At 40.4% G+C, this 23546-nt stretch overlaps 1 protein-coding gene across 1 annotated transcript in view; it reads right to left on the bottom strand.

The window, feature by feature from the left end:
- Positions 1–19824, bottom strand: part of LOC147002036 (uncharacterized) — a 29674-nt gene extending 9850 nt beyond the window's left edge. Inside the window, exons 1-8 of the mRNA XM_085828315.1 lie at positions 19807–19824; positions 19632–19715; positions 17028–17114; positions 11809–11873; positions 10961–10985; positions 8376–8483; positions 4131–4238; positions 68–126 (exon numbers count right to left, since the gene is read on the bottom strand). Of these exons, the coding sequence (XP_085684441.1) occupies positions 68–126; positions 4131–4238; positions 8376–8483; positions 10961–10985; positions 11809–11873; positions 17028–17103 (441 nt within the window). The 5' untranslated portion in view covers positions 17104–17114; positions 19632–19715; positions 19807–19824. The remainder of the gene's footprint in view (positions 1–67; positions 127–4130; positions 4239–8375; positions 8484–10960; positions 10986–11808; positions 11874–17027; positions 17115–19631; positions 19716–19806) is intronic.
- Between the last annotated feature and the right edge of the window lie 3722 nt (positions 19825–23546).

Genomic DNA, 23546 nt, shown 5'->3' with positions numbered 1-23546 from the left:
GATAGTCACAAAACTAAAGTATCATGAGAGTAACCTCTCTGTCTGAGGAAAAAGAAAGCCATCTTACCTCAGTAAATGGTGGTGTTACCTGTCTTCCTGAAGCCTTCGTTTGTTCATCGTCCATTTCTACAGGAAGGAAAAGAACTTTCACCTCATGACAGCACTTGTCATGGTCAAGGGTTCTTATACTGATATGTATACTGGACTATGGCTGTGATCTATACTGGAAGATCTATGGCTGTCCTAAACAATGGAAATAAAAGCAATATCAAATTGGTAGTTGACATTTGGTATTAAGGTAGATTTTAATGCCTGTTTGTCACAAATTAGAATCACATAAATAGCAAGCCTCACCTAGAGAATTGTCTTGATTGCCTTATTTAATGCCAGAAGATCCACCCGGCATTATGAGAATGCCTGCTCTGATAGCAGCCTAGATGAAAAGACAGATGGCAGGAGGAAGGTATTTTGCAGTGTGATGGAGGCATGGCTTCTCCATTGCCACCATGTGGATGTGCCCTGCAGATGCTGCCATTGCCATGTGTGTGTGTGTGTGTGTGTGTGTGTAACACAACAAACATTGTAGTACCACAAGTGGCTTAGAGAAAGAGAATTTGTAAAAATGAATTTCTCTAGCAGGCTTGGAGATAAATATAGTGGTCGTCCGACTGGATAGAACCAACAGTTTCTAAAGACTCCTTTGGTCGTGTGGAAAAGCAAGCAAGTAAGCATGGTCTTCCTAGGTCCCTGCCTCAGTTTCTGCCTATTGATTCCTGTTTGAGCACCAGCCATGAGTTTCCTGTATGATGAACTGTGATCTAGAAGTGTGAGCTAAATAAACCCTTTCCATCCCAAGCTGCTTTTGGCATTGGTGGAAAAAAAAAAACCTAGGATAATTTGCTAAACACTGTAATAAATATTATGTTAAATTACAGATTTCAATTACTTCTTCAGACCATTTTTAAGTCAAGAAAAATGACGCCGGGCGTGGTGGCGCACGCCTTTAGTCCCAGCACTCGGGAGGCAGAGGCAGGCGGATTTCTGAGTTCGAGGCCAGCCTGGTCTACAAAGTGAGTGCCAGGACAGCCAGGGCTACACAGAGAAACCCTGTCTCGAAAAAACAAAAAAAAAAAAAGAAAAAAAAAAAAAAAAAAAAAGAAAAATGACAATACTTTCTCGGTATTCACAAAATGTATTTTAATCATCACAGACCAATATTAATATATCCTGTATCCATGTATAAAATAAGCAAAACTTTTTGAAAAATTACATTCTCATTATTATTATTAATATTATTATTATTATTATGCATATGTGTGCATATGATGTGTATGTATCTACATATCATAGAATGTGTGTGAGTCAGAGACGAACTTTGGGGAGTTGTTTCTTTTCTTCAATTTTTATATGGGTTTTTGGAATCAAACTGAGGTCATGAATGTTAGAAAGCAAGCATGTTTACCCAGTTTCAGCCATCTTGCCAACCTAGGATTGGCAAATAGGATGGTAATTTTCGCACACTATTGTTCAAGGTATATGAATATATCATCCAGGAGATGTAATGATACTCAAGTATTCATTCCTTGATCCACAATGTCTTATTGAGTGGTGCAACATACTGATATCATTACATACTGAATCTAGCTACATAGCATATCATTTATTTCTCCCTCTGGTTTCCCTTTACCGTGCCATGACTTCTATTCATTGTGTGAAGCAGCTGCCCAGGTTCATCCAGCCAACTCACACTAAATGGAGGAAGTATGGTGATGTGGCACCCATGGGCCACTGAGGATTGATAAGGGAGCTCCCCATGAGACTCTCCACAAGGGAGAGCCATCATTTAACACTGAACTACCTATTTATTATTATACTGCCACTCTCCCAGAGTATTCAGTTCACAGAGCTACAGAGCTCTTGTAAGGTCACAGTTACTCTGACTTTGAATATTACTAAAGGGTGTCTCCATTCTTAAATAGCTTTAGAGCATGGGAAAGGAGTGACCCAGGACTCAGTGTGAGCATCACAAATGGTGAGACTTCATAATCCCTATCTCATTTGGATATTCCTATGGGATTTGAACATCAGGACAATGGTGAAATGCGACATTTCAGTAGCAAAATATGCCCTGGGCTAGGTTGCTTTGGATTCACCTTATCATGTGTATTTCTATAGACTGCAGAAATTTACTCATAAGATAGATGATCTATCTGGTATAGTGGCTAAAGACCACAAGGCCTGAATTATGAGCACAGGTCAAGTTTAGAACCTGAGAATTAAGAGTCACATACTGATTCCCAGGTTGGCTACTTCACCTAAGAGCTTCAGGAGCTCAGATATGTGCCTCACTATCTCTGGCTGACTCCATGAGGGGCACACCTGTCACAACTGAAGGACATGTGTCTGTCCTGTTAGTGTGAGATCTAATGAGCACAGGAGTGGGGTGTCGGTACTCTGACAGAGCACTGCAGTGATTGGTATTCTACCAGTTATCTCTGCTTTTCCTGGAAAATATTAATTTTACTTTCAGACAGATTCAGGTTTGGCAGAATTGGATAAAAGTTTAAAAATAACTCCTGCATTGGCAAGAGTATCTATTCTTAATAGTCAGTCCAACACTGTTCCACAGAAGGGTGCACTTGCCTAACTAAGGTCCATAGATTTCGTTTTGAATGAAATGAACCTCAGAACATACAATGGATTGACATGGTATATTATGATTTCCAGTATTGTAAGGCAAAGAAAATTTTCCATCTTACATTATTAAGGCCTCACAGATATGAGGGCTATTCCCTCTAGATGTGAGCCAATTGTTGAAGGTTTGCAAAGCAAGAATTTTTTCAAATGAGATGCCCTTAGCCCTCAAAAACATAGTAAAAGGGATATATGAATCAATATTCTTTTATTGTTGATTGAGTTTCTATACAACAAATAAGTCTTTCCATCCTATTTACCAGTCCCTAGACAATATTTTTGTAAGATTCCAAAAAGTTTCCTTGTGTGAAATATGTTCATTCTGATTTGAGCTTTGTCAAAATAGAGTCCCTATTCCCTAAGCATGATTCCCATAATTGGGGCGTGATAGAAAGAACTAAAATAATCATTAATGAAAGCAATTGGAGGACAAGGAGGCAGAGAAAATGGGTTTTGGTTTACTAACATACACACACACAGAAAACCACTTGACCATACAACATAGTCATTTCTTTTTACTTGGAATTTGCTTTCTTCCTTTGTGGAAAAAGGGTGACAGAAAGGCAATAAAAGAAAGTGGGTCCTTGGATTTCTACCTTGTCTCTATCTTATAGGGCATGACATGGGCAATCTCTGTGTGTTCTGGTTTGGGTCTGCATGAAACGCTACCCCAGGAGAGTGCTGAAGCTTTAGGGTGTGGGGCCTGTGCTGAGTTAGCGAGTTCCAAGGAGCATCCTTGGCTGAAGGGATGGATCAGTGGTTAAGAGTACAAGGGACAAAACTTCAGGTTCTGGAGCCTGGGCCAACTTCTGCTTATTAGGTTTCCTCCTCAGTGTGGATGCAACTAGACAAAGTGGTCTTGTACAAACAAGGCCTCCCAGCCATCCTTGCGAGTGCCAGGGATTCAAACATGACAGAAAACACTTCCTTCTGTCAGTACTTCTTCTTAGTGCACAGCAAGGAGGAAAACAACAAAACAGAATGATCCCCTGAGAGTTACATCATGGTGTCTGTCTATCTGTCTGTCTGTCTGGAAGGCCCTCACTCAGCATCCAACCAGTGCCATGTCCTACCATAAACCTGGTTTTTGCTTTTCAGGACGTCATGACTAGACAAATTGGAGTTGGTATCACTGCCACTTATGTCTGAAAGAGAGCCAGGGGACAGAGTGACTCACACAGATCACAGATGAACCCACAATGTCTCACGCAAGAACCATCTCGGCTTTCCTTTGGTTCCTTATCATGTAATCAGAACCAAAAGAGATATCTAAATGTGGTTTTGAGTTCTGTGGTTGTACTTCTACTGGTGGGCTAGGTACATGAACAACTTCCATACTAAAACTACTACAAGTTACCTTCATTCTTTTTATAGTGGGGATACAATATCATCCACAACTATTGATAATAAATGTAATGATTAAATTTACACAGTACCGTGTTTAGGGCCATGGGCCTCTTCTGCTAAAATCACAGTCGATGTTACAGGTCTTATGCAGTTGATGACAGAGCAGCTAATTCCAAGATTTCTCATCATAGCAGCAACTGGAATGCACAAACAACAGAAATTAGTTAAGGACCTAATTTCCTTAGGTCCATGGGATTTACTAGAGACAAACAAGAAACAAAAAATTGTTCTGTCTTTAACGTTTGATCTCATTACTGATTTGCAGGCATGCTCGTCTGATTCAGAATGTCACCTCTGGAAAGTTATGGAAGTCAGTGTCCACTTAATAGAGATGTGGCATGGTCAGTGTAGGGGAGGTCTCAACTCACATGGATGAGAGACAGGTATCAACAGAGCAGTGTGAATGTGTGAGATAGCCTACATCCCCATCACTCTCAGAGCCATGTGAACACACTGATTTCTGTGCAATTGCTCAGTTCTACACTCTGTAAATATAACAATGCAGCTTCCTAGGAATGCATATTAACTCTAAGGAAGCTAAAAAGGCAAATGAAGAAAAAGTCCCTAACAGCAAACACTGGCACCACAAAGGTGTTCTCTTGTGTTTGGGGATACCAGAAAATCAGCTGGATGGTGATGGTTAGAACCACAGACTGTATTTGGTTGGCTTCTGGAAAGGAGCTATGCTTGTGTCTCTCATTATTTACACAATGTAACACTTTATAGTTCACAGACATAGAAGTATTATCTTCACAGAAGAAAGGCATCAGTAGAGTGGAAAGCACTCAACACCTCCTTCTATGACATGAGTTATAACATGAAGGCACTGTAGACATTACCTGAGAAGTTAATGTCTCTGTGACAAAGTAGCTCATAATAAACAAACAAACAAACATGGATGCCCCACTTTTCAAATCCTCCTACAAAACGTCACCATTCCTCCCAAAGAAGTAGTGTAAGGGACCATAGTGAGTAGGTCTCTCAGGTATTGTCTTGGGGCTTGCCTGGCTGGGAAAGGACAGTATCTGAAAATGAGATTGACTTCCTGATAATCCCAGATCCCCTGCTAGAGTGGGAGGTGAATAAACCTATGAACATCCAGTCCACATTATGCACTATTGAATATCAAACCCAGAGGGCCCTGAGTGAAAGTCTGGTATTCCAATAACATAGCAAAAACACAAACAAAACCACAAAACCTGCACACCATAGCTTTCCATCATTCACAGTTGTGAATGACTGTCACCTGATCCCCAGCTCCTACCTGTGGGTTTTGATCACTGAAACAGACAAGGAACTGCTCATGTTTTCTATAGGTGGGATTATTTCTGGGTACGGGCTGGAAATCTGAATGGATCCTTGAAATATAACAGCTCATGTCTCCATGAGGAGATAAGTTGAGTTTCTGACTAAAAATGTCACGTTTATACCAAGTAACTGAGAACACATTTTGCTCTTGTACTGGACACTCACCTCCTGTCCTGGGTGGTGATTCTATAGCAGGGTATACAGAGAAATGAACCCACCATACATGGCTATGATGAGCTTTTAACTAAGTAATGCAGGTAAAGCATAGTCTCTGATATTTTCATTGACAAAATTGGCAGGAGTAATTGGCATATCTTTTGGGAGAAAACACATAAAGACATTTTCTGATACAGGAAATCTCAAGGCCACTAAGGTGAATGCAGGAACAACATACACATGACCAGGATGTGTATCTGTTGTTGTTTTACCTAACTTCACAATCTTATTGCTATTAGGTTGCTTTGAAAAGAATAAGAAGCCAATAGGACCCCACAGACATGGTGGCAGCATCCACAGGTTCAAACCAGACAAGTCCCTGGGTCTAGAGGGGAAGTGGACATGGGCTCCAGTTACTAACCAAGAAGCTATCTGCAACTGCAACCACTTACAAGGGAAAAATTAGCTTTCTGCAACGGAGTCTCACTGGATATATAAACCACACTTCGGATATGCCCTGTGCCCAACAATAGATCCAACACACACACACACACAAACACACACACACACACACACACACACACATATGCACACACACTAAAAAACAAAAAAATTAATAACTCACTGACATTTTTGTAGATTTTTTGGTCTCATGTTGTTTTGTTCTATCTTAATAATCTTTTTGTATATTTTGTATGTTATGGTTTCTCATTCTGTGTTTCAGCAGTTGTGTGTGTATTTCTCATGCTTTTTCTTTGTTTTATTTATTTTTATTCTTTTTTTCCTGCCTGTCTGTTTTCCAAGGAATGATTGAAAAGCGCACTAAGTTGGATCGGTTGGAGGTTGAGGGAGAGATTAAAGGAAATGGGAAAGGGAAACAAGATTATTTCTCGAAAATGGAAATAAATCTGTTTATAAGGAAATACAGAGTGGAGAACTTGACAAAGACAATGAGTAAGAGCACATATCTTATCTACAGTATGTCCTGAGAAAGGCACTCCAGAATACGTACAGAATCGGTTCTTCCTTGTCTGGACCTGAAATTTAGAGAAAACACACTTAGGCCGAGATCATAATGAGATGTTTGCACAGGTTTTTGGTTTTCCTAGTGTCTCAGGGAAGTGGTAAACAGGACTGGAAAGAATAGCAAAGTCAAAAGTTCTATATTAGTCTTTTGCTTGATACTCTTAGAAAACACCTGAGGCAGAGTACTGTGTGCAGAAAATAAGTAGTTTTTTACACTTTTGCCCATTTAGCCCAGGTCAGGCAAACCCATCCCCTTTTCCCCTGCTAAGAATTCCCTCAAAGCTACTTTGGAACATGGCAAGGAAACATTATGACAACCTGGTGCTCTGAGATGAATCCCTTCTAAGGAGTGCCTCTGCAGCCCAATTATCTACTCTAACTTCATCCTTGAAAGTTCTAACTGCCTCGCTGTCCTTTAATGGACCTCAGAATCTTCTGCCACATCAATATTCCGGAAACTCACTCCACCTGTATTAATCTTAAAAGACACCCAGCAGAAGGACAAGAGGACAGTTGCAGAAGAAACTGGACCTTTCCCCATACAATAACCTGTCAGCCTCTTATACATGATTTCATCTAAACTAGAAGTTGTCTCATGAAAGTAATCTTTCTAAGAAAAAGGAAAAGCCATCTGACCTTAGTATCCAGTGGTGTTGCCTCCATTTGCTCCTCCCCATTCAAATCTAGGGGGCAGAAAGAACTTTCAGCTCATGACATCACTTGTCATGGGTAGGGGTTTTCATGTTGGCAGAGACAGTGACATCTGGATATAGTCTGTATGTCTTGCCTCAGTGTGTATAATTAACAAACATGGTTGAAGCTCTATAAAACCATACTCACAGCCTGGAAAAAGGAGAGCAGTGCAAGATCTCCAGAAGAAATGTTGTTCTCCTAAATAAGATGACTCTAAAAGCCCTGGCACATAATCCACCTTGGATACAGTCAACACTAAGTAAAGCTTGTGTTGAATGACAGATTATTATCACCTTTCTGGAAGCTTTCAAGTCCTTCTAGATCTCCCCTAACCTCTTCCGACCTCTACAGAACAAAATACACAGATTCTGTCATCATTTACCATCATCTTATGTTTTTACTTTGCTCATTTATTACTGTGTGTGGAGATACACATCCAAAGTGTATATATAAGAATGCATGCTATGTAGCTTCTGTCTGGGGTCAAGGACAAGTTGTGGAGTTGATTCTGTCCTTCACCTTCATATTGATCTGAGAACTCTCACTCAGGTCCCACGAACTGTAAGAAATATACAGCTAGCCACATTATCATATTTCTACATAGACTATAAATACTATAGCATATAGAATTTGGATCTTGACATGTACACATTGTTCAAGAAATTTAATGTACTATCAGGCACAAGATGTAATGACACTAAATTATTCACCTTTGATCCACAATACATTATTGATGAGTGCAAGATACTGACATTTTTACATTTTAAAAATAACCATCACACACTTTTTCACTCCTGCTAGTTTTCCTTTCCTGGGTCATCCTTTTGTGAGGTGGATGTAAATACAAACTGTTCAGTGTATGTGATGCTACTTGTATGGATATGATTTTCAGAGCTGATCGCTCATTATCCGACAATGAGGTCAGGGGTAGGAGGGAGGAGTTCATCTTTGAAGAAGATGATTTCTCCTGTTCTCTTACTCTCCAGGAGTCTACACTTCCTTACATATTGGTGGGGCTCTCAGAGTCTCCTCTTCCATCTTAGCATTAGTATTGCACGTACTTCACACCAAGTATTGAATATCAACCATACCTTTATTAATTGCACAGTCCTTTCTTGCGATGTCCGCAATTGATCTTTCAAGAACCATATTGGAGGACTCAGTGGGCCTAAGACGAAGCCTTCGCAATATAGCATTAACTGGAATGCATTCAGAACAAATAAGGGTCAGATCAATGGAATTTAAAAAAACCAAACAAACAAAACCAAGAAAATCTAACAACTGGTATGTGGATACCATGTGATCTCAATAGTGACTTTCAAGCATACTTTTCTGAAATAGTGTTACTTTCAGAATATCACAATATCGGTGTACATTTAACACAAGTATGGCATGGTAAGGTCTCAGTTCATGGGAATGACATAGTATTTACAGAGTACCAATGGGACACAGTGTGTGAGGTATCCATTTAGATCCATGTAAACCTAGTGAGACTTACACAACTTCTGGGTACAGCATTGTTGGTGCTATGACCACTATAGCCCAAGCACTTACATTTAGCCTGATGAATCTTAGAAAGTAAATGAACATAAAGCCAGAAAAAACACCACTAGGCCTAAAGGAGTGCTCTCTGGTATCTGCTCAATGCCTGAAGAGTCAGCAGGGCAGCAGTGGTTGGGTCCAGCTTCAGACCAGTAGGCAGTGGCTGTTCTTTTCATTCTTCACCTAACCATGATGTTTTATAACCTGTGAAGACTGTATAATATCACATTCAAATAGAGAAGTAGGCAGGAGGCTGTCTTCATTCCACTGTGAAATAACTACCCTGAAGAAAAAACTCAGAAGAGGAATAGATGTTCTACTTTTTTTTCAGTTCCTAATTTAAATACTAACAATTTTCTCCAAGAGAAGTGATAAGACAGACTTTGGATAGATCCAATGCCTCCTTTTGCAATCCATGCTTACCATCCAATGACCCCACAATGAATCTGACTCCAGCCATTCTAACACAGCTGTTATATTATAGTGTCAGGGGAGAGCATTTCCCTTGAGTTGATATATTCTGGATAAGCCTTCAAACTCAATGAACAACACAAGAACTCTGGTGATTTGGTGATTTAATGGATGTGTCTGTGTACATCACTTTCTAGATGACTACTGCCATCCACACTGTCTGTGAAGACATAATGAAGAAGTGTCCCAGAGAAGGTCAGAGCCTTCACTAAGTCTGAGTATGCACCTCTCATCTGCATTCTTCCTCAACAAAGTTCAGTTTCTAAACTACAAACTCTACTATCCTTACTTCAATCCTGAACAAGACACACATTCCTATCTGCCTTTAACCACAACAATCTGTAGTGGATGTCAACTTAGATATGTGCCCACAGTCACAAGGCATATAAAAAAATAGTGACATGAAATCACATTATTTGATGGTGAATGTATACATCTACTGAGTGTACTGGCTCCCTATACACTCATAATAGCCAAGATGGGAATAGCAGCAGTGAGGCGAAGTAGCCTTCAGGCATAAAGTATAACTCATCATGAAAAGAAGTACGGTCCAAATAATGAGACCATATTTATTACGTAGTGGACATGAGTCTGAAATGTGTGGCTTTTGGAATTACATTAATAGCATCTATAGCACTAAAGCATTTGTCTAGAATAAGCCATGTTAAAGTAAAAACCCACTCACCACACCTGCCCACCATGATTTCTGGTGTAGAGTCTCCCATTGTCAAAATCAATTTGACAAGAAGCAGAAAGGCTTTTATTTTTCTGGGTTGTTTTGTTTCTGGTGGCTGTTTTACTGTTCCCAGACAGGGTTTCCTGGCACAACCAGGATTGACCAGGAAATGCCTCAGACTGATCACCATGCATTACTCACTACAGAGCTAGGATTACAAGACTGTGCACCAACTCCCCAGCTATGCAGTGCTAAGGATTTAACCCAATGCCTTCTGCATGGTAGCCCAGTTTTTTGTAAGATAAACACACTGGGCCTACCTGGGCGTTCTCTAGCTTTTAAACTTGTATCTCCAGCACAATGAATGGATGGATGTTCTTTCAGATTTGACAGCCAAGACAGCTAAGGTACTGTTCAGAGTTCACTGTGTGTTGGAATTATTCAGGAAAGCTAGGGTTTCTCCATAATTTCTACCCAAACCTTGATAGAATCAAAGGCACAGTTTATAGTGTGGAAAGTCAGTTTTACACCTCCCTTCTGGAAAAACATTTTGTTCTTGTGCTCACTAGCTACCACTCTTGGTCACATGCCCCCATGTCCTGGTAGGTCCTTCTTTAACAGGATACATGCTGAGAAACGAAATCGAGAATATCTGTGGTGAGGTACAACTAATGTGGGGAAAGTGTGAACCCTCAATTTTTTTCATTAACTTATTTGACAAAATTGACTGGAAAATGAAGGTATTTTTGGGAAGGACACATATGCAAATATGATCTGTGATACAAAATCCAAAGGCTACTAAAAGAAATGACAGAAATGTGATACAAAATCTGTGATACAAAATCCAAAGGCTACTAAAAGAAATGACCAGGTGTTCTAAATTATGCTTGCCCTTCTCGTGGCTATCAGGTCACTCAGAAAATGGTCTAGTAAGTGCTTAATTCATATCTACAATGTGTCTTAAGAAAGACATTCTAGAATACATACGGACTCTCTGCTTCCTGGACTGAATCTGCAATTTAGAGAAAAATCTCTTAGGATCAGATCATATTGAGTTATGTTTGTCTATGTTTCTTGTAGACACTTCGAGCAGTGGTAGACAGGACTGGGAAGAGTAGCCAAGTGAAAGATTCTATATTAGTCTCATTGTGTGATACTATGACAAAGCACCTGAGGATGGGTACAGTTTAAATAAAAATAGGATTTTTCACACTGCAGCCCATTTAGCCCATATCAGACAATCTTACCTCATTGTCCTATACTAGGAGATTCTTAAAGATTTGTTGGGATACAGCAGAGAACTATTATGAGAGCCTGCTCTTGGAAGATGAATACCTGTTTATTAAGGGGTGCCTCTGTGTCTGGATTATTTACCCTAACCTCATGCTTTAAAATCTCAGTGCCTCGATATCCTTATCATGGACGTAAAAATCTTTTACCACATCAATCTTTGGGGAAATACTTTCCAACTGCCTTAGTCTTAGAAATCTCCTGAAGAAAGTTAAGAGGATACTTTGAGAGAAACAAACTTTTAACAGGTAATATGGGCCAACTTTAGAGTGAAAACAGCTCTAGTTTTAATCTAAACAAAAAACCTTCTGTCATAAGAAAGGCTCCCTGAAAACAATCTGTAGAAGGTGGCACTGACATTTTTGTATATAGTCCTTCATTAAGAATGACAGGGTCCTGTTCCAGATCCTCCTCTTACTGAAATTATTCTTGAATACCTACAGTGTATGTTACCTGATTCATCACTCTGCTGGCATAAAATAGAATATAAAGGAATCCTAAACCTTGCCTTTCTGTGTCTTGGGAAAAGGGAAAAGGTATTTTACCTTCATTAGAGATGTACGTGTCTCTATGACTTGGGGAAGGTTCACCTGGCGGTCGACAGACACCACTAGAAGAACACAAAATAGCTCTAGCTATTGCATAGTAATACCACTTAGTGCATAACAGGGGCTCTTGGCTTGATGTTGACAGAATTCTTTGGATTTAGTCTAAACATTCAGGCTGAATGAACATAGTTCATTAATAAATATGGTCACGCTGATGCAAAATCACCCTCTTGGCTGGAAAACAATTTTAAGAGAAGAACTGGAGAAATAGAACCTAAGTTTTGCCCTTATATATAATGTGAATCTGAATCTACCTGAAAACATTTTATTGAGGAGACAATGAAATAAATGTTAATGATAGGTTTCTGCTACTTCTTCAAAATACTTTGACATCAGGACAGCTGGTACTTCCTTCTAGGTATCAGTCAGACCTATTTTAACTCCATTGTCCAGCATCTAGATCCCACATGCATTAAATGTATATAATTTTTAATGATGTGTGACCTTAATATTGTATTGTGTGTTTGTGTAAATGCAGTGTGTGCTTCTTCATGCTATGTATTATGTAGGTCCAGAAGACAACTTTATAGAATTTCATTTCTCCTTCATGGATTACATGAAATCTGCAAATCAAGACAGGTAGTCATATTGGTTAAATTTTTGTTTTGTTTGTTTTTGTTTTTGTTTGGCTTTGTTTTCTTTTGTTTTGTTTGAATGTCTATCTGAGTGCCTGGAGTGCCTGTATGGATGTGCACCAATTCCATGGCTGATGATATCAGAGGTTAGCACAGTGTATTTGATGCCATGAAACTGAAGTAATACATAATAGCTGAGAAGCACCTGAGACAATGTTCAACATCCTTAATCATCAGGGAAATGCAAATCAAAACAAGCCTGAGATTCCACCTCACACTAGTCAGAATGGCTAAGATCAAAATTTCAAGTGACAGCAAATGCTGGCAACGATGTGGAGAAAGAGGAACACTCCTCCATTGCTTGGTGGGATTGCAAGCTTGTACAACCACTCTGGAAATCAGTTTGGCGGTTCCTCAGAAAATTGGACATAGTGCTACCAGAAGATCCAGCAATACCTCCTCTGGGCATATACCCAGAAGATGTTCCAACTGGTAATAAGAACACATGCTCCACTATGTTCACAGCAGCCTCACTTATAATAGCCAGAAGCTGGAAAGAACCCGATGTCCCTCAACAGAGGAATAGATACAGAAAATGTGGTATATTTACACAATGGAGTACTACTAAGCTATTAAAAACAATGAATTCATGAAATTCTTAGGCAAAGGGATGGATCTGGAGGATATCATCCTGAGTGAGGTAACCCAATCACAAAAGAACTCACATGATATGCACTCACTGATAAGTGGATATTAGCCCGGAAACTTAGAATACCCAATATACAATTTGCAAAACAAATGAAACTGAAGAGGAAGGAAGAACAAAGTGTGGATACTTCATCCCTCCTTAGAATGAGGAACAAAATATCCATGTAAGGAGTTACAGAGACAAAGTTTGGAGCTGAGCAGGAAGAAAGGACCATGCAGAGACTGCCCCATCTGAGGACCCATACCATAATCAACCACCAAACACAGACACTGTTGGATATGCCAGCAAGATACTACTGGCATGACCCTGATATAGCTGTCTCTTGTGAGGCTATGCCAGTGCCTGGCAGATACAGAAGTGGAGGCTCACAGTCATCTATTGGATGGAACACAGGGCCCCTAATCAAGGAGCTAGAGAAAGTACCCAAGGAGCTAAAGGGGTCTGCAACACTATGGGAGGATCAACAATATGAACTAACCAGTACCCCATAGAACTGTGTCTCTAGTTGCATATGTATCAGAAGATGGCCTAGTTGGACATCAATGGGAGGAGAGGCCCTTGGTCTTCTGAAGATCATATGCCTCAGTACAGGGGAATGCCAGGACCAAGAAGCAGGAGTGGATGTATTGGGGAGCAGGGTGGGGAGGGCGGCAGGGTATAGGGAACTTTCAGGATAGCATTTGAAATGTAAATGAAGAAAATATCTAATCAAAAAAATCAAAACTAAAATAAAATGGCATTGCTCCCTGGATAAAATAAAATAAAAAAATAAATATATACAAAGTTGAAAAGACTAATAGTATTACATTTCAAAAGGAGCTGCTATAGTTGCTAAAGCCCCTTGTGTCTCTTTTCCACTGTGGTGCACTGATCCCCTTGTACTATAAGCAGGAATCTTACCAAGCTTTCAGTCAGGTAGTTTGGCAGCAACAGGAAATCAACTAATATGCCATGGTTCAGTCACCACCTCTGCCCACTTGGAAGACCTTTAATTGCCATTCTCTCTGCCTCAACCACTCAAGCAAAGAAATAGCCCTACTTCACCCAGACCTTCTCACTGGATCTGACTACGAAGGCCAATATCTACCCCTACCATGGTCATTTCCTTGAAGGCTAGTCTCCATCCATAAGCAATTTTCAGGCTCTTCCATATGGAATCTGGGAGACAGCCAGTGGAGAGAGTCTATGGTAGGTGCCTATAGTAGGAAAAGCCACACTGCCTCACACAAGAACCACGTCAGCTCTCCTTTGTTCATATCATGCAATCAAAACTAAACTAAGAGTTTAAACACTTTTACATTGTGCAGCTGAACTTGTAAAGGTAAGCCAGAAATAACCTGCAAGATTATTTTCACATTCTTTTCACAAAATTGTTGTATAATCACAAGCACTATTAATAACAAACTGACTACAGCATCCCCATGCATTAGTGGTGCTGCATGACTTTGCTGCTCTATTCTCTATCAGATGCCTGTGTCCATGTCCTTCTACTGAAGCCGCTTACTGCTTCTATGGACTTTGAAAGAGAAGTTGAACTTTTAAGTGGCTGGCACTATTTGAAAACTGTGGGACTTTTAACATTGTACACTATTTTATATTACACCAAAATGGGATCTTGGAGAAAAACAGGCATGACTTTGATTAACCCTGGCATGCTTATGTCTCAATGCCTATTTACATTCTTATGGGCCAAGGGTAGAATACAGTGCTTTGGATAACAAATGTCACTCAAAGTTCATGCATTTCTATATTCGATTCCATAGGTGGTGGTACTTGGTGGACTTGAAGCCTTACTTGGCGAAGTACATCATTAGGTCTGAACTTTGTTGTAGCCTCACCCCAGTTCCATCCAATCTTTTCTGCTTTCTGGATGTAGTTGAAAATGGGATCTTGGCTTGTTTTTCTGCCCCATCTACTCCAAGCCTCCCCCCAAATAGACTGTAGCACTGGAACAAAAGCCAAAACGGGTTTTTTCTTCTGTTTTTGATTGTGATATTTTATGACAGTAACAAAAAAGAACCAAGCAGAAATTGGTACCAGAAAGCTGGGGCATGGATGTGACAGACAGACCTGACCATGTTCCTTGATGGAGGATTATGGATATGTAGAACTTTGACATGAAAGAACCATTGAGTGTTTAAAATGGAATAAGCTCATGAGTAGGATGTTGGAAAATAATGCTAAAAGAAAGACAAGGAAGAAATCTTGGTTTGTGGGGTTTCAGAGAGCAGCAAAGTCTCCTTGGAGCTACTTGAATGAAGTTTGGGTTAGGACTCTGGAAGAGAGCCCTGTGCTTTACAGGGATAATAGCTCTTGGGTAGCCAGGGCTGGGAAATCAGATGAATAGAGAACCAGCATGGACCCTGAGGTGAAATCTTCCAAGAAGTTTGTCCTTGAAGTCAGCACACAGAAGCACTGGCTCAGAGAGGCCAAGCATGAATCTCGAGTGGCACCGAAACTTGGTAATGTGTCAGTTTCTAATGTGCTACTTGCTGTGGTAGCATAAACGCTTCAGGATTGAAGCACACATGGAAAGAAGCTGTGGTGTGGCACGAAGTGGGTGGGTCAGAGTCCCTAAAGAGAGGCTAAGCAAGGCCATGGGGGGAAAATCCAAGCTAATTCCAGGGAGACCTCTGTATATTGGAGATGACAGGATACCGAAAGCAGTGAACTTGGAGTGGAGCTGGCATGAGCCTCCAATAGGAGGCACATGTGCTGTGGGTGTTTGTCTGCGAAACACAACTCTGAAAGCTTTTAAAAGCAGAAGAGGAGGAGTACTTCCTCCATGTTGGATATTGACCTTCTGGTATTATTTTCTTGTGAGTTTTGTTTTGTTTTCCTTTCTTTTCGCTGTGGCCTTCTTATTGCTTCTTTGAACTAGGAGCATTTAAAAGTTGAGTTTTCCCAGGAAACTGAAGTTAAGAGATTGGAAGTTTTAGGACAACTTGAATTTTTAAATGGTTGGCATTATTTGAAGACTGGGGACTTTTAACACTGTACACTATTTTATATCAACATGAGACTACATAGAAAGCCAGGCAGGGCGATGATTCAACAGTGGCATGCTTCTGTGTCATTTTGATATGAACAGTGCCATTTAATCCTCATCATCTACTCCCACACCTAGGAAGATGGAATCAAACCTGAGGAGTTGCTTCCAGCAGATTGGCTTGTGAATATGACTATGGGCAAATTCTTTATTGCTACTTGACATTGGAGGGTCCAGAGCACTATGGGTAGTGTTAATCCTTAGGCAGATGTAGCAGTCTTCTGTAAGAATAGTGACTGAGCAACCCAGAGAAAGCAACTCAGTAAGCAGCATTCCTTCATGACCTCTGCTTATGTTCCTGCCTCCAGCTTGCTGTTTGAGCCCCTGACTTCACTTTCCTTGGTAGTGTCCTGTAACTCAAAGATGAAATGAGCCTCTTCCTAAAAGGTACTTTTAGTCAATATGTTTATCATACTAGCGGAAAGCAAAGTCTAACAGGTACCTTTGACAAGATGTAGGACACAGAAAATAACTAAAAATACTTATTAATGAATACACCAGCAGGACAGAAACATGGGAAGGAAACAAGTTTGGCTCAGCTATTAGATGACAGTTACAAACTACATTAAACTCTGGACTAGATGGCATGGCCATTTCTTTGTCTAAAGAGTACACTTTCTAATTACAAAGGGTGAAAGAATAAGAATGAATAATAAAATATTTGGTCAAAGCATTGAGAAGAGCATAAAGAATGATTTAGCAACACACCCTCATCATTGGTTCTGCCTATTTGGAAGACTCTTAAATTGACTATAAGCCATGGAGAAAGAATAACATGACTGTGCCTAGACCATCTGAGATGACCAGGAATGTCATTACTTACCACTATAATATTTCTCCCAAATTTGGCTGTCCAAAGATGTTTCACTTGGGCTGGTGGGAGCATCCCTGCCGACCATATCATCAGTATCTAGAAGATAGTAAGTGGAGAGAGTGAGTCACATATTGGTACCTGTAGTGGATTACACATGCATTGCAAAATATCAATTTCAGCTTTCCTTTTGGTTTTATCATTCAGTGAGCACCACAATAGTAATTTTAATGTTTTAAGTCCCATGTTTGTACTTCTCCATGTAAGTTAGGGAAATTAACACTTCGCATATCAAAAGAATTTTCAAGATATCTTCATCTTATTCACAGAGGAGATACCAGAAAATATACAACTATTATTAACACAAAATGTAAACAATGGGTCCCCTCAATACCATCAGTAGAATCTCGGGACTTTCATGCCTTCTTCAACATCACTTTTCCATGGAAAAGTGGGGACAGCAGCAGAATATGGTGGTTTCCATAGGAAATGCATCTCAAAAGCAGATGTATTTAAACATTTGGGTCCCCAGTTGAAGGTGGGATTTTAGGAAGGTTATAGCATGTTACGGTCTGGAAGTCTTCCTGACCAAACTGCATCAATGGGAGTATGTTTTAAAAGTGGATAGCCTCACCCCCACTTGCAGGCCTGTTCTAATTTCTACATCTGGTTGAAGAATTGATCTCTCAACTTCCTGTTCTGGCTTTTCTGATCCCCAGATTGTCCTACCATTAAAGGTTCTACCTATGGAACTGCAAGACAAGATGCATTCTTTTTTTCCATAAGTTCCTTTTGCGGCTGCTGTTTTGTTATTGAAACCAAAAAGAAACTAATACAGAAATGGGTGGCAGGAAAAACTCTATGTTGTTGCGATCCAACTGACTAGTTTATTTTGAGGATTGTGGAAGCATCTGGAACTCGCCTTCAGCCATTGAGTCCTCAGAGCTTCCTAGGTGGGCTACAGGTTATAAGATCCTGCTGAAGGGCCGACAGTGTAGGCCTGAGTTGTTTCATACAGCAGCAGAGACTCTACTGGGATTACTATCAGGTGTGAAGTGGAGCTCTCTTGTCTACAAGACAAGACCTGCTACTGCTCATAGAACCACAGAGGGACAACTTACCCAGGATTCAGGAGATGAGTGAGTTATACATATTGAGCATTGCATGTGTCTTAGACTCTGGGGATTATATTGTGTTTTTATTCTAAGTTTCTTCGTTCTAAGCAAAACAAGGTATATGACCTCTTTTACATAGAAAAGAAGAGCTTATGGCTAAAGGGCTTTGGATTTCTAAGAAGAACAAGAGCTTTCAAGTGGTTAGAATTATTTGAAGACCATGGGAATTTTTGTAATATGATATTAATGTGAGATCTTGGGGACAAGCAAGAAAGAGAAGATTATGATTTGAATTTAACAGCAATGTGTTTGGGTATCAAGTTGTAAGTGGTGACTTGTATTGGTTAATCTTCACTGTCAGCCTCACTCACCTGAAAAGAAGGAGCCTAAATTGGAGAACTGTCTCCATCAGATTGGCCTGTAGAAATCTGTGTGGGGCTTGTCTTGATTGCTACTTGATATAGGAGGTCCTAGCCAAATGTGAGTGGCATGCTATTCTTGAATAGCATGGCTTTAGAAGTATATTAAAGGTGTCTTAGCAAGCCAGAGATCAAGTCGGAAAGGAGTGTTGCCCATGATCTCTGTTTACCTTCCTGTCTCAAGGTTCCTGCCTTAACTCGTCTCAATGATGGTCTAAGACATTAAAATACAATGAAATAAATCTTTTCTTCCCCAAGTTTCTCTTGTTCTTGTGTGTCTCAGAGCAACGGGAAGCAAAGTAGAACAGTGTACCTTTGATAAAGGCAGAACACAGAGAATCCCTAGAGAAAACATAAGACACAGGAAAGGACACCTAAATAATGACAACCTATATTAAAGTCTGGGACAAATGTCATGGTCATGCCTCTGTCCTTGGAGTATATTATCTTCCTTTGTAGCAGGGAAAAAATAAGAAACTGGGCCCTTGTCTTTCTACCTTCTGTCCAGATTATGTGGCAAGAGAGGATCCATTTACACAAGGCCTTAAACTATACTGTGTGATTTGGGTTGAGTGGGAAATGTTCCACATAGCCTCAAGTGTTCAAACACTTGGTCCTCAGCTGGCAGTGCCTCTTGTGAAGGGTTGGCTCCAGCATAGGTAGATCTTCCCTGAAAAAAGTGAGTCACTGAGGACATTTTAGGCTTTAGAGCCCAGTCTCATTTCTCTTAACTCACTACCTCTTGACTGTGAATGTGATGTGACTGACTAGCCCCTGAACTGGCTAGGATACCTTCCCTGCCAGCTGCCATATCTTCTCCACCACAGTGAGATCATCTCTTTAACTATATGCCACAATAAAAGTCATTGTCAACTAAAATGCTTCTTCTTAGGAATTTCCTCATAATAAGGAGGTGAATTAACTATAATGATTCAATAATAGAGTTTTATCATTGCTTCTTAACCAGTTGGAAGACACTTCAAACTGACAGTCATCTGTAGATACCCAAAGAGAAGGAATAGGAAAAACCCAAATGATCCTAGACCCTCCCATTGGATTTGGCCAGGACTGCCATTACCTACCACTACTACCAGCATAACTGCTTCCAAGGCTGCTCTCTCCTGACGAGTCATTCTCGATGCTGGCGTTATGAAAAGAACTTACATCTGGAAGAAAATCAGTGAAGAGTTGAATCTCACCAGGAATGCCATTATCTCCCACTCCCAAGATCATTGATTTGAAGGCTGTTCTCCCTACCCAAGTCATCTTCAGTGTTTTCTTTGAACATATGAATATCTGGAAGAAAGCAAATGGAGGCAGTAAATGACCCACACCTTGGTGATCCTAGTAGTTTGTGAAGCCACCCTGCCTCACATGAGAACAAACTCAACTTCTTTTGGGTTATATCATTCACTGAGAACCGAAAGAGAAGTTTACTTTTATGTGATTTTTACATTTTTTGGTTGTAGTTTTACTGGTGAATTAGGGAGATTAATATGTCACTATGAAAAAACAGTGTGAGGAATCTTAATTCTTTTTATACAGAAATGACAACATAATCTACAACTACAATTTGGTTACTCAAAGTAATTATCAAGTGGCCACAGTACCATCAGCAGTGCCGCGGGACTTCTCTGCTGTACATACTCTCGTTAACTCTGATATTATGCTCTGAGTACGCAGTCTCCTGTTTCTATATACTGCTCTTCTTGCCAGAGAATGTTCTGGAATGCAAGCACAACAAAAGGAGGTCAGCTGCATAGCAGACAAACAAGTAAATTAAAGATCAAGCTGTATGTTACCATACATCTCATTACTTATTTCCAATCACATCCTTCTGATTCGGGCATTATTCCTGAACCATCTCAGACATCTGTGTACCCTAATGGCAGGTATGACATGGTCACTGTAGGAAAGGTCTCTATTCATGGAGATGACACAGAATCAACAGAGGAGCCCTGTGAACTGAGCGTGCAGGACGGCCAGCATGCAACTCGATATAAGAGTCAGACCTCTGTGAACTTTGTGCAGCTCCTCACTTCTCCATTCTTGGCACTATGAAGCCACAGTTCCTCAACAACTCACACTAAGCTTGATGAATCTACAAAAGCAAATCATGTCAGTCTTTTCTTTACAGTCACTCATCCCACAAAAGTGCTCTATAGGGTTTGGGAAGTGCCAGGGGAATCCACTAGACAGCAGTAGCTTGATCCACTGTTGGATTTTGTGTCTCAAGAGGTTGTTTCTTAGCATTCTTTACCTACCCAAGGTATTTTACATTCATGAACACTACATCTCTTACTTTGAACCTGCAGATATCATGCTAGTTGCTACGTTTATGTCATGCAGAGGGGAAAAGAACAGATGAGTATGAATGTTCTACTTCTCAATCCCAGAAATGAAAACAGTTACAAAAAAAATAAAATAAAAACAGGAATGAGAGACCTTTGTCAGCTCAGCTATGTAGCCATCTCCTACCACTACCTTCACGCTGTCAGCTATCCCTCCATGAGTGTTTCTAAGCATGTTAAAAAGAAAATACCCATGGGTATTATCATTTTACAGATGGGATCCGACACCATTTACAATGGCAGCAAATAACTCCCTGGCTACTGAGTTTCACCGTACCTTCACTGCTGCTGCTGCTAGAGTTTCCTATATCTCCATCAGGCCCCTTTATAAATTCTGCACTGCCTCCTGAGGGCTGGACATCCCTCAACATTCTTTTTTTCTTACCTGAAAAAGAAATGAAGACCCAACAATGAAGTTCAACCTTAATGGCATAAAAATAACAGAGGGCAGCTAAGCATTGCTCTGAGTTTAAATATTTTATCTCATTGCTTCCTTCTGGATCATCACAGAGATCAGTGTACATTTGGTGTAGACATCACATGGTCAATATAGGTAATGTCAGGACCAGGAGAAAAGCAGCATGAATCAGTGTGGCAACACTGTATAACCCAGATGACCAGTATCTAGAGCACTTTAACAACCACATGGATGCAATGAGGTTTAGACAATTCCTTCTTCCTTTAAGCTTTGCACTAGGGCACTGGAAATGAAGGACACTTCATAAGCCTTATGAGTCTGAAAATACCTAATAATAGAGGTTTAATTAAAAGCACTGGCAACACAGAAATCTCATGACATTTGTTAAGTATGGGAAACGAACAGACAAGACCCAGCAGCGAGTTTAGACAGGGTGCATGCAGAAGGCTTGGTTGCGTGGCCTTGAGCCAAAAGGACAGTGATTGCTTGCTTCTCATTTTTAACTCAGCATGATGTTTCCCAGATCATGGAGAACATATAGTATTACCTGCAGTGGGCCCTAGCAGAAGAAAATTATATTACATTGCTTACATTTCACTGGAAGCTACTGGAGCACTTGCTTTATTGCCTGACAGAAGTAAAAAGTAAGATGTGGAGGGATGTTCTACTTTTGAATCCCTGACACCGAATATGAGTTTGCAAAAGAAGCAATCCAGGGGCCTTGTGGGTATAAGTGCACCTCCCACCACCACCAGCCTCAAGCTGCCTATCAGTGCTTTGGGATCATATCTACCACAACGACTCAGACACCAGATTATCACTTGGTGGTTGGCAGGGAAATAGCACTATCTTTTAACTGATTCACTCTAAATAAACCCTCAACATAAACTGACAAGACAAGATGCCTCGACAACTGTTGCTCAATAAACTGAGTGTGTGCATTCTGCCTCTCAGGGATCATTACCTTAGCAACTATTCTATAGCCAGGTCAGGCCTACCAAGAGCAAGGGCTGTGGCTGCACTCACACTGAGTATGCACATGCCCTGGTCACTTCTTCTTCAGTAAAGTCCAGCTTCTACTATACAAGATGAGTTTCCATTCACTCTCTACCCAGGGGTAGAACTTCCCTTGCTTCCCCTGAACTCAAAGCCTCCTTTGCTGATGCCTGGACATGCAGACACACCTTGGTATGACATGCAGCCATGTCTTCAGTGCTGGGTACATATACTGGATGGATGAGATTCCTCTGCTCTTACTTGCTAATCAACATGGAGTCTGACTAACAGTAAAAGAAAATATGTTTAAAGCAGAGTCTAGCTGGTCTTTAAATGGGGCCAGTTAAAAGAATTCTTGTGACTACATTTCCAACTGCATTGATTGGAGTTGGGCTTTAAACTGTGTGATGCTTTGAGCTCATGATGACAACCTACAGTCTGTCACCAGTTCTTACTGTGATGTTACAACAAATGAAATTAAGATGGGACACACATGCAGTTTGCCTTCTTTGCTAGATCTTCCATTCTTACATTGAATGCTCTCACTAGGCAGGTCAGCTCATTCATTCCCTGTTTGTCATTTTTGTTTCCTATTTTCTTGTTGTTCTTGTTGTTCTTGTTGTTGTTAGGCATGGACTATTGGACAGCCCATGATGCCCAGAAACTGTAGCATTGCAAATAAACATGGAGTCCAGATCCCCTGCTTCTGCCTCTGGGGTGCTGAGATAATGGGCATGAGTACTGCAACTCATTCATGTGGCACTGAAGCTCACACTGAGGGCCTCCTACATCCCAAGTATGCACTTTACCATAAAAGCTGTTTTCCAGCATATGTGGGTTCTCTCTGTCTCTCACACTTGTGCAAAGTCTGCACCCAGGCAAATGGATGCTTAAGTGGGATTTTGTTATGTTTTTCTATCTCTGCATATTGGACTTGATCCAGGTGCATCTAATGGCTGAAATTCATCTATATTGACTGATGGAATCATGATAAGGCAGTCAGTGGAAGTTTGATTTCATATACTGATACTGGAGCCCATGTTGTGTACACAATGGTGATCTTGGCCTATGAAAGTAGACAACTCACTTACCTCTGTGTCTTGGTCACTTCTATGGAGCAATACACAAACAAATAGAGCCAGCATGCAAGGCTGTGATGAGATCTGAACTAACGTAGGGAAAGTGTGTACTTTCTTTATTGAGAAAATTGATGTTGGAAATCGGGTTTAGGG

Source organism: Mus caroli, unplaced genomic scaffold (genome assembly GCF_978045245.1).
Source record: "Mus caroli unplaced genomic scaffold, Mus_caroli_1 scaffold_11, whole genome shotgun sequence".
Taxonomy (NCBI): Eukaryota; Metazoa; Chordata; class Mammalia; order Rodentia; family Muridae; genus Mus; species Mus caroli.
This window is presented reverse-complemented; position numbering and strand designations above follow the sequence as displayed.